Source organism: Rhynchophorus ferrugineus, unplaced genomic scaffold (genome assembly GCF_030347505.1).
Source record: "Rhynchophorus ferrugineus isolate W39M unplaced genomic scaffold, kcgeb_rfMv2 rfM6, whole genome shotgun sequence".
Classification (NCBI taxonomy): domain Eukaryota; kingdom Metazoa; phylum Arthropoda; class Insecta; order Coleoptera; family Curculionidae; genus Rhynchophorus; species Rhynchophorus ferrugineus.
The window spans coordinates 15,936,859-15,956,326 of NW_027472585.1; the positions used below are offsets into that span (position 1 = coordinate 15,936,859).

Below are 19,468 nucleotides of genomic sequence, written 5' to 3' on the forward strand. Positions count from 1 at the left end.
CTGTTTCACCAGGTTTCAACAGATCATATTACAACCACACCAATCTGGTACTTAGGGTTTTAAATATAATTCCATTCTTCATCTCCCGTCACTATACGATGCAGAAATAACTTCCGATCATACATTTGAAGCAACTTTTCACAGACGATTTTTCAATTGATTGTCGTTCATTTGATGTGCCATCCATCTTCCCATCTTTTGGATTTTCGCCATTAGTCGTAATCAATCTCTGATCGTTTCTCGGGCTCATCCAATAACTCAGGCAGATTCGCATGTTTAAACTTTTTCGAAATCACCACATTTGAACTATCGAAAGCACGTTTCACATGTTTTTAAGGTTAGAACGTGCTCACCGTAAGCTTCTACCAGCCAACGATGACTTTGAGCGACTTTTTTCTTTTGTTTAAATAAGAAAAGTAATTCGTGCCGCAATAAAATGACCTATGTGTCAAATCATAACATTGCATACTTAAACCTAGAAATATCTATTAGAAAAATCGGTAATGACTTACATTGGTACACCTGAAATTTTCAACAACACGACGAGTATGAAATTATCTAAGATCGCATACAGAGGCATCGCAAGCTCATGTATAATGGAAGAGAAACAAAAACCAAAGTATCGTTCACTGTATGATAAATACCCATCGAATGTTTATTGACAATTAGCGTCATTATCATCCATGTACATAACTGGTTTTGTATTAGGCATACGATCCGAGATAATTTATAATAAGCGGACGGTCGCGAACGGAAGACGATATATTCATCTCTCTGGGCTGGACGTCGAAGAATCGGTACAATCAAGATTACGGCTCGGACTTACTTACTCCGATGCGGTATCTTGTCGGGGAACGTTAGAAATCACTCGAAAACAATGATATATGAGCGTCGGGGAAGGAATTCGGCGATACAGACCTCGTTCGTGACAAAAACCAGCCCGATGGGAAACGTAGGCCCATCGACAGGCAGGCAACTGATAAATGACTGCGCTGGGACCGAGACAAAACCCGCAGGTCTTTATTTTAAGTGCTCCATGGTACCCGAGTGTCTGACTGAGGGTACGGATGATTGTGCAGTGATTTTAAACGTTTTGTCGGTCGACTTTCTTCACTTCGTCACGCGCTCATGACGTTCTATCAATAGTAAATCTCATATCTGTCACGCACTACTATTCTTTAATTGAAAACAATATCCTAATTGTTATTCTCTCGCTATATTACTCTATGTTATTATTAAGTGTTTTGGTTCTAGTAAAAAATGAAACGATTTTTTGTTATATATCACATTACATAAAAAACGTTGTCCTGTTTGAGTTTTTAATTCTTGAATATATAATTTTTGAATATTTAATTCGAGTTGGAATACATCATTCAGAATCACTTCAGAAACACAGTTTTTATTATTATGATTTTTGATGCACAACATTGATCTTGACGTTAGATTAAATTGGAAACATCATGTTAGACAAAAGGCAAAACACATTAGAACCAAAATAAAACAACTATACTGATTAGTCGAAAGATACTCTCATCTTGATCTAAAATCAAATAGATTGTTTTATCAGACAATTATAAAGCCAATTTGGACCTATGGGGTGCAAATTTGGGGTTGGCGTTTTGAAGCAAAAAAATATTCGATTAATTACCAATGCCTATCGCTACGTAACCAACGAATATATATATATATATATATATATATATATATATATATATATATATATATATATATATATATATATATATATACCTGAAAATCAAATGGATTTGCGAAGTTATCTAAGATTTCGCATTGAAACACGAAAGAAGATTACTAAATCATACTAACGTGGAAGCAACTATTGAACAACGCACAGGATATCAAAAGATTGTATGTAGTGTATACCTTTAGTGTAAACTATAGCTTAAATTATTATAATTTAATAATTGCGGAATAGATATTGATGTATTTATCTAGCACTCGTCTTGCTTGCGAATGAATAAAATACAAATGAAATATAGTAATAAATTAATTTATAATTGAGATTATTCTAAGCATATGTAATAAAGATGTTATCCAAAAAAAAGACTTTTAATTGAGAACATGTGCTCGATGGGCTACCAACAATAAACTAATATAAATAGAAATGACAACGTTTAATGCGCAACGCATTTAATCAACAGTTAAGGGATATTTAGAATAAATTAATGGTTGTTCTAAACCAATGAATGTAGTGGCTATGGGATCTGTACCAATGGCACCAATCTCATTTGGCCACTGTCACACCAACCCAGGGGCTTCATTTTTAAACTTAAATGTCGTGCAATGACACACAGCGTTCAATCATACAGTAATCATAAAGTAATTTTCGGTTAAGCATATGCGCATTTTCAAGTATTTGAACTAATAAAGTCTGAGCGAAGAAGCGCCCTTCTGGTAAGCTCTGCGTACCTGCATAAACTTTGTTTAGTAGCTGACATTCAAAATGTTTATTTTTCTTTGTATGTCGCTCCGTAATAAATAAATCTAGCCCCATGCAATTAAAATCAAACATATGTTACAATACTATAAAAATAATACTTCCCATCACTGGGATCAGATGGGAACTCGTATATATATATATATATATATATATATATATATATATATATATATATATATATATATATATATATTTATACATTATCATATTTGGAAATAATAAGTCATATTCATATAGAGATTATGTGGAAATATATTTACATCAAGTCCATGTAGCATATTTATAAAGACATCGTATTAAAACATTTTTCCAGAAAGTCTATGAACCACATTTACATAAAAACTTGTTATTATCTAATATTATTTACAAAAAGTCAGAAACCATGTTTTACCTGAAAGAAGTCTGCAGTCAATACATCATTATTTTTACAAATCAATAACTTATTTGCCTATGCTCTTTTATAAAAGTTTTTTTCCTTATTTGTTTCACTCCCCCATCCTCAGAGTACTAATCATTAAATCATTAGGGTGTCGAGGGTGTGTTGACGGTTAATATTATGTTTTCATAACATTCGATTCAGGTCAACTTTTTATTAGTAAATTTGATCTTTATAAAATATCGTCCTCCACTATTCTTGCATCTTCCATGTCGTATCCAATTTTTTCTCTTATTCTAATTTCGCTTTCTTCAGCTTTTCCTCAACACATTTTAGCTTCACTCTATAAAAGAAAAATTAAATGTCTAATTTTTCTGAGTTATTACAATTTTTGCTGCACTTGATCAAACTCCATTAATGAATTGACTACTGAACTGACTATCTAGCTTTTGGTTTACGTATTGTAGATTTACTAGCCTAAAATAAATGGATGGTTAATTACAATAAAATGTGTATAAAAGTTATAATTACCTTTACTGTTATTTCTAGTACAATTGTATATTATTTCTCTAATACTATACGCAATGTTTTTACTCAAACTCAATCTCTTACTCAAATCAAAACGTCCAGATCGAATAGACTGTGCACTAAGAAATTAATAACTGAATCTTTTAACGATATATATCGAATTTTCTTAATTTTTATTTCCGTAAGAACCTTTTACTATTATATTAGAAAATTATGGTGTAAGAAGAAGTGATAAAACAACAATTTCCAATGATACAAAAATGCATTACGAATATATTAAGTTATTCATACCTAACAAACTACTTCTCCAGAATTAAAATTTGAAACTTGTATAAGGCTTTTATACTAAAAAATATATAATATATAATAAGGCGTCAATTAAATTATTAAATAATTATCTAATTTACAGTAATTGTTGAATAATTTTAAAACCCTTTGTTACAGGTATGTCCGAGCAATACCACACATGGTCAGGTAATGTAAAATAATTTAATAATTACTCTCCGGAGGTATTTTAATTGCAAAATAGGCGAGCTCACTAGCCAGTCATGTTAATTAAGCAGATGTAATATGTGCGTTTTTTGCGTAATCGTTGATAAAGTGTAACATAGCCTTCTAGATATTTATTGTAGTTAATTTAATGATAATATTTATTAAAATATTACAGTTTTATCCGAAATATATTGTTCTATTAAAGGATATCGATTATTAGATTACTAAAAAATACACGTAAATGTTTTATTAGCGTGTGTAATGATTACTTCCAGAAATATTTCTAATTTTGACGCTTGATATTAATGTTTGATTTTCTTGGAAATATATTCTGACATAATTGACTTTTTTATACTCATTCGTAATATAAGTTGTTATAAAGTTAACAGAGAAATGTATCATATTTGCACAGAAAGCTTGTGCAATCTAACGTCTGATCACACTCCAGTATTGTTAAGAATGACAATCCTAAGAAAAGCAAAAAAGCCTAATCTCACCAACAAATATACTGACTGGGACAAATTCAGATTAATACTGCAGGAACAAATCAGTTTAAAAGTAAGACTTAAAACAAACCAAAAATATAACTGAACAAATTCGGTCAGCTGCAAAAGATTCTACCCCAATAGCAAGGGAGAAATCAGAATATGAAGTAATTTACCCGCTCGAAATTAGAGAAATGATAAAAAAAAGGCAAAAAGCTAGAAGAGTCTGGCACAGAACCACAAATGCTGCAGACAAAACTACTTTTAATAAAATTAGTAATTAGACAAATCAAAAGATGAAAAAATATAACAGAATTTCTTCCAAAAGTATGTAAGTGAATTAAGTCCACAAGCAGACAAAGATTATTTACTATGGAAAGCAACTCGAAGATTTAAAAGACCAATTATTGGAGTACCGCCAACTAAAAATGATCGAAATGAATGGGTTCGACGCGACAATGAAAAAGCTGAATTGTTCGCACAATACTTAGCTAACATATTTCAACCTAATGATATAGAATCTACCATGGATACATCTCCTGTTTATCAACCCGATGTAGATCTAAATCTAATTTCTCCACTGGAAGTTGCCACAGAAATTGATAACCTCAATCCTAAAAAGGCACCTGGTATAGATAACATTTCACCTGGATTATTGAAAGAACTGCCATGAAGAGCAATCATCATGTACATATATATTTAACGCCTGTTTAAGGCTGAAGCATGTTCCGGAATGCTTTAAGGTGGCACAAATAATTATGCTCAAAAAACCTGACAAACCTGCAGAACAAGACGAATCTTGCAGGCCTATTTCGCTACTACCTGCAATATCAAAGCTATTTGAGAACCTAAACTATTATAGACAAAGGTAAATCAATCAGAAAATGTCCATGATTTAAAGGGATTAATGGTCATAGTCTGTCAAAACTGTCAGCAATTTTGGTACCACAGTATTTCGAATTCTTGACCAATTCGATTACTTCACATTACTTATTATAAACCCCTTTCATCTAGAAAGTCAGTTAACTGTTTTAAATATGACCAAATCACTATATGCAGCTATCTTTCAATAGTAATCAATATCAATCGATTTACTTAATTTTTAACACTATCTCAAGAGATGCATGGATAAATTGTCTTAAACATATCTTTCGGAATATTTCAATATGAGTACTTGCATACTCTGTATTTACTCTAACCTGCTATCGTGTAGGTTTAAATGGGTTATATATTTATTCAGGAGTTATATAGCTCCCCAATGCGAGCTATATTATAAAAAAAAAGCTCGAAACATACACACAATTTTTTTTCGCGGCTTTTAGAACCTAACATAATAAAAATTATACATATTGCCCGTCCAATAAACAGGCGATACACTTCATCAAAATTTATGACATTAGCAGGTCGCAATGTTGCCGCATCAAATTTAAATTTTGATTTACAATTATTATCACTACTGTTTTAATGAATTTTGTAGACGTTTGGCAACATAGCGTCCAAAGACAAATCGATTTTATAGACTGATTCGATTACGTGTGCCATTGCCATTAGCAATATATTTAACGTCATCTATGACGTATACTGACTATTTTAAATATAATATTTAATATAATTAATGCATGAAACAATAGTAAATGAAAATAAATAACTCTAGAAATACAAGAGAGACAAGAGTAGTAGAAGACCTAGTAGTAGAGTAGTAGAAGAAAGTAGAAGGTCAAAATATATGGAAATTAAATTTATAACGAAAAGTATGTTATATTAATAGTGTGGTATCGGAATCATTATTTGATATTTCCGTTTTTTAAATAATCTCACTCAGTAATCTGTTACAAATAGTGCAAAACAACAGCCGGCCTAACAAGACTTCTCAGTAACTTCTCCACCACTACTAGTAGTCTGCAAAAAATTTGTTTAAGATTAAAACGGGCGTTTAACACTAACGAAGTCACCGGACTGAACCAGGTGAATGAAATATGAATCCACTACTACACCTAAATCGATAATGCAATCACTTGACTAGAGAGTAGGTGACGAACTCGTAAAGCAAGAATGAAAACCCGCAAAACTCGTAGCTCATCAATAGCGAATATTTTGTATAATTATTGCGTCGATTAATGTATTAATGAAACCACTGTATTTTTACATACCTACCTGTTTACAGTCGTCAAAGAGAGATACTCCAAAAAAAGTCATTGCCGAAATCAGTTGTAGTTGATTGATTCAAATTTCTGAATAAAAATATTTTTAATTAGACCGGAAACTTATTGGTTTATCTAATGTTGTCAAACGTGATAGTGTTGTTATACCAAAACGACAGATGTCTACGCTGTATGTACTAATTAGATTGAGATGACTGACTGCAATACCGAAATTGCTTTTTCCCAATTCAGTACCGATGCGAAAAAATCGAACAAACAACAACAGAACATTAAAGGGATCGCCGTTCGATGGATGCGCATCGTCGGAAATCGACGCTTATCCATCCCTTCGGATAGCCGTTCATAAATATTAAACGAAAACGCCTCGAAGACATCAAGTCGTCAGATCAGCGTGAAACAACGTTGAAAAATGCTCCGAGGTCGAGGCGGACCTTCGTCACCGGCCGCAACAAATGACAACTGGTCGCTTTATAATCGTGCATTAATCGCGAAAACAGATTGCGAGCCAGTTATAAAAGAAAATATAATTGCTTGTTAAAATTTATAACTTAATTCGGTGGTGCACTTGGTTAACCTCTTCTTCCTTGGTCATTCGCATAACCTCGGTGTCGGCCGCTTTCGTGGTGGTCAGTGGCGTACCAAAATGTCGCGCGGGCACCCACCATAATTTTAACAAAAGATTTCTTGACATAGCAGCGTCGATGCAGCTCAGTATTACTCATTTTAATTAAAGATAAATCCTTCATACAATACAAATTGTGTTTTAACTAAAAATAAGCCAAATATGTCTTCTACATTATTATAGATTTCTAATGCATGTTAATTAAAGATAAAACCAGCATTTATTTTTCGAAAATCAACACGTTATTCTTACAACTATTTTTGTGATTATGGATAATTGTGATTATTATTTCATTAATGTTAAGCATTTTTTTTAGTTGATGAAGATGAAGTCAGAATATTAGATTTTATGAAAAAAATTAGGTATAATATAACTGTATCCTTCTATAATACTTCTGCGTTATTAATTAATGCTGTGTAATAGCCCTGAAATAATTTCTAATATCAAGCAACCATCGGTTTGCTCCTAATTGTAATTAAAGATAAAACCACATTTTACTATGATAATCAATATGGTATTTTTATAAATATTTTGTGTATAGATATAGAAAAACATTTATTAAATTAATATTAAACTGTCTTTAAGTTTATGGAAGATACCTTTGAACTAGTGATAAATATTATATTTTATAATTAAATTTACCTTAAACTACACATTAAATCTACAAAGCGCATGTTTTTATAAATATTTTTGTGATGAGTATAGAATCTCTAAAACTTTCTATCCAATACACTTTTTAATTAGAAATAAGTATTAGATTTTGTCATTCATTTTGCCTTTAACCCCTCTACGTTGTTAATTAATGTTTACTAATGGCCTAGAAATAAATTCTGATATCAAGCATCGGTTTGCACCTAATTGTAATTAAAGATAAAACCGCATTTTTCTTCGTTAATTATTATGTTACTTTTATAGATGTTTCTGTTGGTATAGCGTGATATATCGTTAACTAATCAAGTTCGGTAGTATGCCTTAAACTTTCTAGCTGGATTTTTAATTAAAGATAAAGCCGTTAATTTTTTTCCTAAACTGAAGTACTTGATTGAATTTGAAAGTCGAAGTTTGTAGTTGAGTTGAAAAAAGAACATTTATTTTTTATGTTTTCGAACAAGACTGATTTATCTTTAATTAAGATACCAGTTTTAAGTAGTTCTTAATTACAGATAATGGACTTATTCAAAATTGAAGTTCCCTATCTATATATATTAATTCTATGAATAACTATGAACAGTATCTTTCATTATTTTGAGTGTCTTGCAAGCGAGTTGAAATTTTAGAAAATATCGTAGAGCTTTGTATGTCAGTAGAATATATAAAAGAAATATATAATAAAAATGATGGACTGTGTCTTTATTCATTTCGATTGAATAGTGATTGAGTGAGTGAGTGATTCGAAAACCACTTTAAGCAGTAAGTCCAGTTGGTATAAGAAGACTTTAAAATATAACAAAAGAAAAATGTCGACGTTATAACACGTATTTCAGTAATAGCCCTAACAGATGGCCCACCTTATATATTGATTATTAATGAGCAATTTAATTAAAGATAAGACGGTTTTATTTAAAAAATGTGGATTGACAAAGAAAAATATTTTTTTAATATCTCTAATTAAGGGCAAATATTATTTGTGTATATAAGTCTTTATTATACTCTAGATGGAACGGCGACATTCTTTCACGCACTATTCGACGGATTCCCAGATTAATGAGCACCGGAATCAATCATCTAGTTTCCATTCTGGAACCGAACCGATTCACGGTAGCATAACATAAATATGAGCTCTTAAAAACCTTATCGGGCCGTACGAAATGCACGACGCGAAAAAAATACTTCCGCCTCCCGACGTTCGCCGTTAAAAAGTCGAAACAATTTTTATGCCGCCTCATCGCCGATCGGGGAACGTAGCCATCCATTTAAATTATGTTATTCATTTACCAAATAAGACGCCGATGATGATGATGAGCCAGAGGACGAAGAAGCAGAAGAAGAAGAGGCAGAAGAAGGAGGACGACGAGAAAAAAGAAGAGAGACGAAAAAAAAGGTCATCGTTACAAGTGAGTGAATACAGTTACGCCTATGTGTCGAGATGGAATGCGGCTCTATTATGGAATCAAGTTCCACAAACACACGCATTAACACTGCCAGGCCGCTCTCCAATTTACATCTCAATATTTATCTTCTTTTACGACTAATCGTGGCGTTCCTCCTACCTGTGCGTCCGCTACCACTAACTTTAGCGTATTAGCGACCCGGGCTACTATTTGTTTTCCTTTTGCTCTTCACTATTTTCGTAAGAAATCACGGACCGTCCCGGTGTGATGATGGCGGAGTTTTGAGATCGGGTTGACAAGTTCGAGTGGCCTCGCGCGGGGAAAATCCTACTAGGCCCGCTCGAAACTTCTCGACAATGGAAAATCGAATGGATCAGCGGCGGCGTCGATAACGAAAATAAACATTAGAAAATCCACAATAGAATATTATTATACACCGGAAAGGTGAGAACTAAAACCTTAACTAACATCTTTCTTATTTTAAACAGTATCGGACACCACAAAATAAACGTCATTTTGTTGGTTTTATCGATAAATACTAATTAATTTGAGTAAAAATACTAAATGTAAAAACACTTAAAATATCTGATTAAAATATGTTTGTACTACCAACCCGGAATATCATATAAATACTCTAAAAAAGTTTCTGTACAGATAAAGCCTATTTTTGATTTAATGAAGGTAATTTTCATCATATTAAGTAGTAAATAAGAAATTAATTAAACAAAAAGACCTGTCAATTGAAATGAAAATAAACCACAGTTTAAATTAGAGATATGTAATATAGTGCTCGTATTTCTATACGTTTCTTACATTTACTATTAGATGTGTGATATCTTATACACATTTTAATTAGAGATAATTGATTTTCATAATCATTGTAATTAAAATTAATGGACTGATTTAAGTCATTGTAAAAGTATATTTTTAAGTAAACATTGAGCCGTTTTTATTCATTAGTAAGTTCAGTAAGTTATGGCATATATATATATATTTCCTATTCATGTCATTATAAATATTTATTTTTTAATCAAAAATAGAGACATTTTTGTTTTTAATATAGAGTCATCTAATTAACCTAATTTTCATCATGTTAAAGAGTAAATGGTTCATTGTTTAAAGATAGAGGCTCCACCTGTTAATTGAAATAAAATAAACAACAGTTGTGGTATTTCTATATATTCCGTATAGATGCTATGAAATGTTTGATATCTTACACACATATTTTAATTAGAGATAATTAATTTTCATAATCAATATAATTAAATATAATAGACGCATAGTGATGGCTTATGAATATCTCTCTAATTTCGGTTATTCTTTTTTTTTGTTGTGTTAGAGCTATTTTTATTCATTTTTATACTTGGATAATGTAGGTCATTACAAAGGTATATTTTTTAATTAAATATAGAGCAAGTTAATTAAGGTAATTTTCAGCATATTAAGTAGTAAATAAAAAATTAATTAGATAAAAAAACCTTTAAACAGAAACGAAAACAAAACACAGTTTAAATTAGAGATATGTAATATAGTGTTTGTATTTCTATATATTCCCTATAGTTACTATTAGATAGTTGATATCTTACACACATATTTTAATTAGAGATAATTGATTCTCATAATCAATATAATTAAATATAATAGACGCATAGTGATGGCTTATTATCGGTTTTTTTTTTGTTGTGTTAGAGCTATTTTTATTCATTTTTATACTTGGATATTGTAAGTCATTACAAAGGTATATTTTTTAATTAAATATAGAGCAATTTATTTAAGGTGATTTTCAGCATATTAAGTAGTAAATAAAAAATTAATTAGACAAAAAAACCTTTAAACAGAAACGAAAATAAAACACAGTTTAAATTAGAGATATGTAATATAATGTTTGTATTTCTATATATTCCCTATATTTACTATTAGATGGTTGATATCTTACACACATATTTTAATTAGAGATAGTTGATCACCTTAATTAAATATAATAAATCAATAGTTATGGCTTATTAATTTATTAGTTTTATTATTTTCTTCAAAAAAAATATTCTTCTAATAATTATTCTAATTGATCTTATTAATATTGATAAATTAATTTATCTAATTATTCTTATTTTTGTTCATTTTTCTTTTATACTTGGATGCGGATTATACAATATTTCAATTAAGTATAAAATAACAAACCACACATTTAAATGATGACTGATAATAGATAACTATTTATACTTAGATAATATTATGCCTTTAAATTTATATACATTTATAGGTTCCTTAATTAAAGATATTTAAAGAAAATATTTCAGTTTAGTTTCTTTAAATTTAAAATTAAAGTAATGTAACCTTATATCAATTTTACATATATATGATATAAAAGAAGAAAATGTATGACAAGAAAACGAAAAAAAGATCATACAGATGTTCCTGTTTTTTGATTTAGTTCTCATTAAAATTACCAGGCCTGGCAGCGAGTTCACCAACATCAACTAATATATTTATTAAACTATTAAGCAATAAATTCACGTCAATACATCGGTGTTTAAAGCAAATTAAGTCCCGGGTCGCTTTTAATATCGTGTTTCGCGTCAGACCCACCTGTTGATGAAGAAGGAGAGAAGGCGAGGCGAGCGAAACAACGACGAAACTGAAAGAGAGGAAAAAAAGAAAAAGAAGAGGACGAAAACCGAAAATAACTATTAAGAAAAGTGAACAGTAGGCAGCAATAATTAACTAAGAAACCAGATTATTACGTTGGGGTTTTTTCTTTTTCTTTCAACTGAGCGCGGAGTGATTGGTAATTGGTTCGTTTGATATCTTATTTTTGTTTGTTTGGATTTTTTACGGCTGTTTTATTTGGTACAATCTATTTTATATTCGCTCGACCATTCAGATTGGCTTGAAATTAGTTTTGCTACTTGATTTTGAATTCCTTGTTCATCAACTATGTCTTATTCATATTAACTACGTTGTAATTAGCCAAAAATATACCTAAGAAATTCAGTAAAGTTTCTAGGAAAACAAATGCTTTTTAGGTTTAGTGTCTGCTAGAATCCATGAAAGCTTATTGTTGGGTTTAAAAAAATTTTTAACATAAAACCAGACCCAATTTTAATCTAAAATCTAAAAAACTGAATCTACGATATTTCTTGAAGTTTTATTCTTAAAATACATACTTTACATATTTTACTCTACTTACTAACTATATAACTATAACTTTTAAATTAAACAAAAACACACCTAATTTACTTTAAAATACTATATTTAACTTTATTTTACAGAAAAAAATGATGACCTGTTGAACTGAACTCTGAGGATTTGAACATAAGCCACTTGTTACACTATTCAGTCCTCTCTCTTAAGAAAACGAGCAAAGAGATGTACGTAGTCGTTGTCTTGTTTGGACAGCTTATAATTGTACTGAAATTATTTATGAGTATCGCTTGTACCTTCGTAAATCTGTACATTACCAGAAAATATGTATAAGAGAGGAGTTTCTTTAATATAACCTACAACCCTGTGTCCCATATTTTATTAAAAGCCTGATAATAGGTCAATTGAAAAGTCCCAGGCCTGACACATAGATGGCGCTACTAAAATTAAATCCATATGTTCTTAGTTAGCCCTAACCCTCAAAAGATGTGTGTATCGCCCGCTGTCGGATAATTAGCTTGTGAATTATAGCATTATGAGTGAGGAACTTTGGTTATAGCGAAGAAAAATAGATAAAAAGGAATTTCGCGTGTTGATAACATGTTGCTTTTTGAAAGGAAAAAATACAGTTGAAGCAAAAACTTGGCTTGATGCCGAGTTTCCGGACACTGCCCCAGGAAAATCAAGCATCAAGGATTGGTATGCTAAGTTTAGACGTGGTGAAATGAGCACCGAAGACGGTGAACGCCGTGGACGCCCAAAAGAGTTTATTACCGACGAAAACGTTAAAAAAATCCACAAAATAAATTTGAATGGCCGTAAATTGGGTGCCGCGCGAGCTCACTTTTGACCAAAAACACGTTGTTGTTTTGATTCGTTGCAGTGTTTGAAGATAGTTAAGCGTAATAAACCCGAGTTCTTGCGTCGATTTGTGACAATGGATGAAACATGGCTCCATCATTTCACTCCGAAATCCAATCGACAGTCATCCAAGTGGACTGCACACAATGAGCCCGCTCCAAAGCGTGGGAAAACGCAACAGTCGGCTGACAAGGTTATTGCGTCTGTATTTTGGGAAGCGCATGGGCGTTATTGGACCATTTGAAGGACGAAATCGCCGAAAAACGGCCGAATAATCGCCGTACTGAGGCCTATTCTGGAATAATTTTTCTTTTTTCTGGAATAATTTTTCTTTTTTCTGTTCTTTATGTATAATTTCTCCAAAAATTTTCGATATTATCATTAGTAATCTTAAAGACCGGTAAGAGTTGACATCTTATGGTATGTTACCTGGTCTGATAATTATGATTATTTTTGCTACTAGCTTCGAAATATATAAAATTCAAAGGTCGTCAACTTATAGAATACAACATATTATTTATTTCTTTATTTTAGAATCTAAGCCGGTGTAATTAGTTTTCGATACAAGAAAATGTCATTAATGAAAGGCAAATTTTTATTGTTTCCAGTTATCCTCTTCAGCCATTACCGATGAGGAGAAAATAAGCGAGCCCGACCCGTCCGTTCCTTGAAAGTAACAGTATCGGGAATACGATGATTGAGCGGAATATTTTCAAATAAAAGACAAACGAAACGGATGAAAGGCATCCGATATTGTTCGAGTATGGTGCCAGCGTTCGGCAACAAAGGAATTACCTCTCCAATAATGACTTCATCGTAATAAACTAATTGCCTGCCGTTCAACAATACCCAGTATGAGCTTTTTCGTCTTGAGCATTCCTCTGTGCCGTTTTAATTTTGTTTCGTTCGATCTCCATACGGACTTGGCTCGATTCAAAACGAAAATAGTGTGTTCGTACGGCAATGACAATGGCCGCGATGACTGGTCGATCCGATGCTAGTTAACACATCTGAAGATCAAGGCCTGTGCTAAATCCTCGTACGATTGATATAATTACAGTTTAATCTTCTTGAAATTATCCACATCAATTATAGGGCTATCTAATTTTATTTTACATTTGAACGAAACCAGTAATCAATTGTTGGTTTAATTGATATTCGTCTTCATATAATTTGAGCTTGGTGGAGGTCAAGGTAAATAGCATGTGTATTTCTCCATTCACACTTGTTTTTGAAGTTTCTGAATGATATATTTTTCGTTCTGTTTTCAACTCATAGTTTCTGTAACTGCCGATCAAAGAACGATACTGCCAACTAGTACCTGATATTCTTATCATCTGAAGATCTTCTGTATACCATCCATATGGCAGATGAGAGTTAAGTAGTGCGGTCAAAATGTATAACTGATAAATTGTAACTACACTTGTTTCTGAAATTGCCGAATGAGCCCAATCAATTTAATTATTTAATTAAAGTTCTCTATTTATGATCAATTGCATTAACCATAGTTCTTTCTAAAATCTAGCTGAGGTTGTTAATCAGAAATAAAACTTATGTCATATTCTTATCAAGATTGAATGATATGATGTACACGTTCAGTTGATATATTTAGAGTGTCTGCTATTTCATTCAGTTTCAATTTACGGTTATTCAAAATCGTTTTGTAGATTTTTAAATGTTTTCGTCGGTAACAACCTCTTTTGGGCGTCCACTGCGTTCACCGCCTTCGGTGCTCATTTCATCATGTCAAAACTTAGCATACCAATCTTTGATGGTTGATTTTCCCGGGACAGTGTCCGGAAACTCGGCATCAAGCCAAGTTTTTGCTTCAACTGTATTTCTCCCTTCAAAGAGCAATATTTAATCAACACGCGAAATTCCATTTTATCCATTTTTTTCACATTAACAAAAGTCGCTTTACTCAAAAATAATTCACAAACTAATAATCCGACAGCTACCAAATTTATACACGCATCTTTTGAAGGCTAGGGCTAACCAAAAAACATTTGAATTTAATTCTAGTAGCGCCATCTATGGATCAGGGCGGGAACTTTTCAATAATAATTTAATTTTTAGTTGTTAATAACTGAAATTCCCTTGAAAATTATGAAATTGCATGTAACTTTGCAGAACAAAGGAGCAGGATAAAATTTAATATTTTGGTTGACCTTATATGATAGTTATTAATAAGAAATTTTATTTTACTATATATTAACTTAATTAAAGGTAAGAAAGGTATCATAGCAATGGGAATTATACTTACATACCTTCGTTTTTTCATCCTCAATTAATACCATCTACTTAATACTTACATGTCCTTTAGGGTAAATGATATGGCTCGGTGAATGGAGGTAAAACGAAATGAAACAGTGGTGTTTACATTATGCGACCGTCATTTATTGGCTATATAAAAAAAAATGTGAAAAATACAATTAGATAAAACGGATGGCAGCGGTGTTACCTGGAGAGGAGGCTTGGGCAGTCGATGGTGGCACGTCTAAACCAAACGATGGTCGAGTATTGAATGATGGAAATACCCTTCAATAACATCTCAGATAAACGTCTCGGGGTTGCCAGCTATTCGTTATCGGGTTCTAGTCGGCGCTGCTGGCATCCCGTCCGTGTTCAACATCTGGGATTATATTTCTGGGTATTTTGTAGACCGTTATTCCACGATGTAAAATTCAACATGCCTCAAGGTCGCTACAGTCCTTTATGTATTTAATTTTGTAGTCAAGGTACATAATATGAATATATTTCGGTTTATATGTGGTTTCTAAAATTCTTGAATGATTACAATCGTCACTTTTGCGTCCAAACGTACATATTCTAGACGTCGACATTAGTTTCGAGATTTGTTATAAAATTATCAGTTACTTTGTCATGTATTTTCTCCAGTTTGTAGTAACTTATAGTATGTTCTTTGATGCCTCATATGACATGATACGACAGATACATCATATGACCTTAGAGCCTTTTGGTGTTGATGCTTTTGGTTTGAGGCGTTAGTAGCAGTGATTGACCAGGCAAAGTATAATGTTATCTTCGTACGAAATCGTACGAAAACTGGCTGTTATTATCCTGGTGTTGTTATTATTTGTTGTTGTCCAGAACGACACTTAACATGATTTATTCATTCAAACTAAAACTCGCCATAAATGGTTTCATGACATAATTTCACATATTTAAAACAGTTAAAAAATAGTTGGAAACTCAGGGCGATATAAACAGAATATTGCTGACACATCTAACCTTTTTGAAACCACCAAAATCAGTTGTCACAATTCGTAGTAACACTTAAATAGTCAGTGCCGTCTTTGGTAAAGATAATTGAACAAGTAATATTTGTATATAAGTATATAGATGTATGTGTCATGGTGTTTTCGAGAACTAACCAAACATATTCAACAAAAATCTATAATTAAGGGTTTTGTTTACAACAACAAATAAATAGAATATTTTATAAAATAGATATCACATCCAGGTTCTAAATAACACCAACTACAGATAGCGGTAGATAAAATCACCAATTTAAATCATTACACTTCACAAAAACAGTGAATAAACATACAAAGTGCTAGTGAACAGTATTAAGTGTTTCAATAACAAAGTAGGAAGGTTCTTTTTCACAGGTTATCCAGAAAAATAGAAGAGGACAAAATAAAACTCCCTATTTTCTTGCCTAGCTTTTTTAGGCAAGATTCCCCATTATCATTTCACTCTCTATTTTCCAGTAGGAATTTCATTTACTAATCAATTAATTTATACAATTTTGCTACAATTAACTAAAAAAATTAAATCTGAACTAATATATAACATTAATTAAGTCTTCTATTCTACAATCTTAAAAACAAACATAACACATTATTTGTTATTTGTATTTTTATTTAAAGAAAAAACCTTTAATATCCCTCATGTGCCTTACACCCAAAAGCTCGATGTACGTCTTCATTCGTTTTCCGTCTGTTCTGATCCTAATCAAAACTCTTAATGGAATGTCTATATCAAAATAACCGAGGAAACGCAATTAAAAAATATTACTAAACAAAATTCTCTACGGAGAGAGAGAAAGCGAAAGAGAGAGACGGTCGGAGGCGAACCTTTACAAGGCCCCGAGCTTCATGACATGATAAATTAACGAAAAATTGAAATTAATCATCGAAAAAATCTAAATTATCTCTTTCCGAGATTGGCCTGGCATCGTTTTGACAGGCCGTTTAATGGCGTGCGTTAATTATTTGGAGATTTTAACGCCAGTGTAATAGAAGTAATCGTGGTTCTAATATGATAGCGTATGTGTGAGCTCACAGCTGTGAATCTACAGTTTTTTTAACTCTTATTAAAATATATTGGAGTAATTATTTAGCAAATAAAATTATACAGCGCTTTTTCTACTTTATAGGATTTTTTCCAAAAATAAATTGGAGATACATTTTATTCAGATGCATCAGAATATCCTGTTTTATGGCCTTAAGACTTTGGTCATCCTGTGACAACTGATCCTCAGTTTTCCAAGGATTCTTTAATGACTTCATAAGTCATATAGAACAGGAGATATACATGTATATAATTTTGGTCTTGCTTGCACTTAACAGGAAATTTGAAAGAAAGGATTTTAATAAAATAAATTTAATTAACTGCTAGTTAAAGTTTGAATCAAATATTTCCAAAATTCATCAAAAATACTATATATGTAGTAATTATTATGTTTAACAAATATAAATTTTTTCACTAACCATCACTAACTAAATAACGTATTAAATTAAAAATATACTAAATTATTTATGGTCTTGGATATTGAATATAATTGTATGTAAATCGTATCCCCTTCATTTAACATTGATAAAAAATCAATTTAATATGAAAGTATATGTAAAATTATCATTTGAAAATTGAAAGCTCAATCCGCCAAAACAGATAACACTTAATTATTATGTTTCTTATTACAATGATCACTTGAGGATGTCGTCAATGACATGATATGAGATGATAATTAATTATATTTAGAAATACCGTTTCTATTATGTATTTAAATATAGTAATAGATATAGTATCACTCACTACTTAATTAGAATTCATAGCACTGATAAATACTACTTAGCACCAATAGCATAACATAATAATATCAGAATAATAAGAAGGCGTGTAACAATTCTTGATTGTAATATTGCCACATATGTAGTTAGTTCTTTATTTTTAGTGTTATACTGTCCGGTTCCTACCTGCCCAAAGTCGAAGACACATATTTGTCTAATTCAAAAGAATCTTTAAAGAAACACATGTTATAATTTTCAATTTTTAAACCTCACAGGTTACTTCCTTGGAAAAATATTCTATTTGTGTTACTATAGTAATGATAATACTGTCGGTTTGGTTTGGTCGACCAATATAAGTGACCACCAGGAACCGACTGTATAAGTAAATTATACTTGTGAATGTTCATATATCAATATGTTTGGTTAATTCTCATCAAATACTGATATTTTCTCAAAATAAAATTCGAAAGATTTAAGTTATTGTTAATATGAATTCTGTTTGGTTTGGTCGACCAATATAAGTAACCACCAGAAACCGACTGTTATAAGTAAATTATACTTGTGAATGTTCATATATCAATATGTTTGGTTAATTCTCATCAAATACTGATATTTTCTCAAAATAAAATTCGAAAGATTTAAGTTATTGTTAATATGAATTCTGTCAAAAAAGTGTCAGGAATGAGAACACAAGGTGAAGGTCGTAAGTTATATAGTCGAAAACTCTTAACGTTACTCTTAATTAATCGCAATAATCATCTAAGAATACTCTTACTGTTTTATTGTTCCTTAACAAAAATTACAATACTACAAAAAAGAGAAAATATAACCGTTATATTGATGAAACATAACAAACACAATTTTAACAATATTATCTTGAAAATTAATTAAATGTCTTTATAACGACAGTATTAATTAATATATCTCATTCGCTATATTGGCATCATTTTCACAAGAACAATAACACGACCACAAGAGCCCACGTGCTCATTTCGAGACCCTAGCGAGATTCTCGTGCATTTAATAACTCTATTATCCCGTCCGCAGCGCGGGAAGAAACGTGGCCATTTTATACGAAACAAACCAAAACGACGCGAAACATAATAACGAGAAAAATCGCAGGCCGGCGTCCATCCATGATGCTTTTATTCCCATTCGTTCTCATCATCGATTATTCCTCAGGACTAAACATCATAATCCTGTCGGCAGTCACTGATTGCAGGACGATGAGCGAATCGCACGGCCTGGGTGGT

At 31.5% G+C, this 19,468-nt stretch overlaps 1 protein-coding gene across 6 annotated transcripts in view; it reads left to right on the plus strand.

The window, feature by feature from the left end:
- The window catches only part of ci (transcriptional activator cubitus interruptus), a 185,975-nt gene that overhangs the window by 91,508 nt on the left and 74,999 nt on the right, over positions 1-19,468 (plus strand). For 2 of the 6 annotated variants that reach the window (XM_076407171.1, XM_076407172.1), the window contains exon 3: positions 3,810-3,839. The exons of the other annotated variants lie outside the window; for them this stretch is intronic. In XM_076407171.1, coding sequence (XP_076263286.1) covers positions 3,810-3,839 — 30 coding nt within the window. The remainder of the gene's footprint in view (positions 1-3,809; positions 3,840-19,468) is intronic. 6 annotated transcript variants of the gene reach the window in all.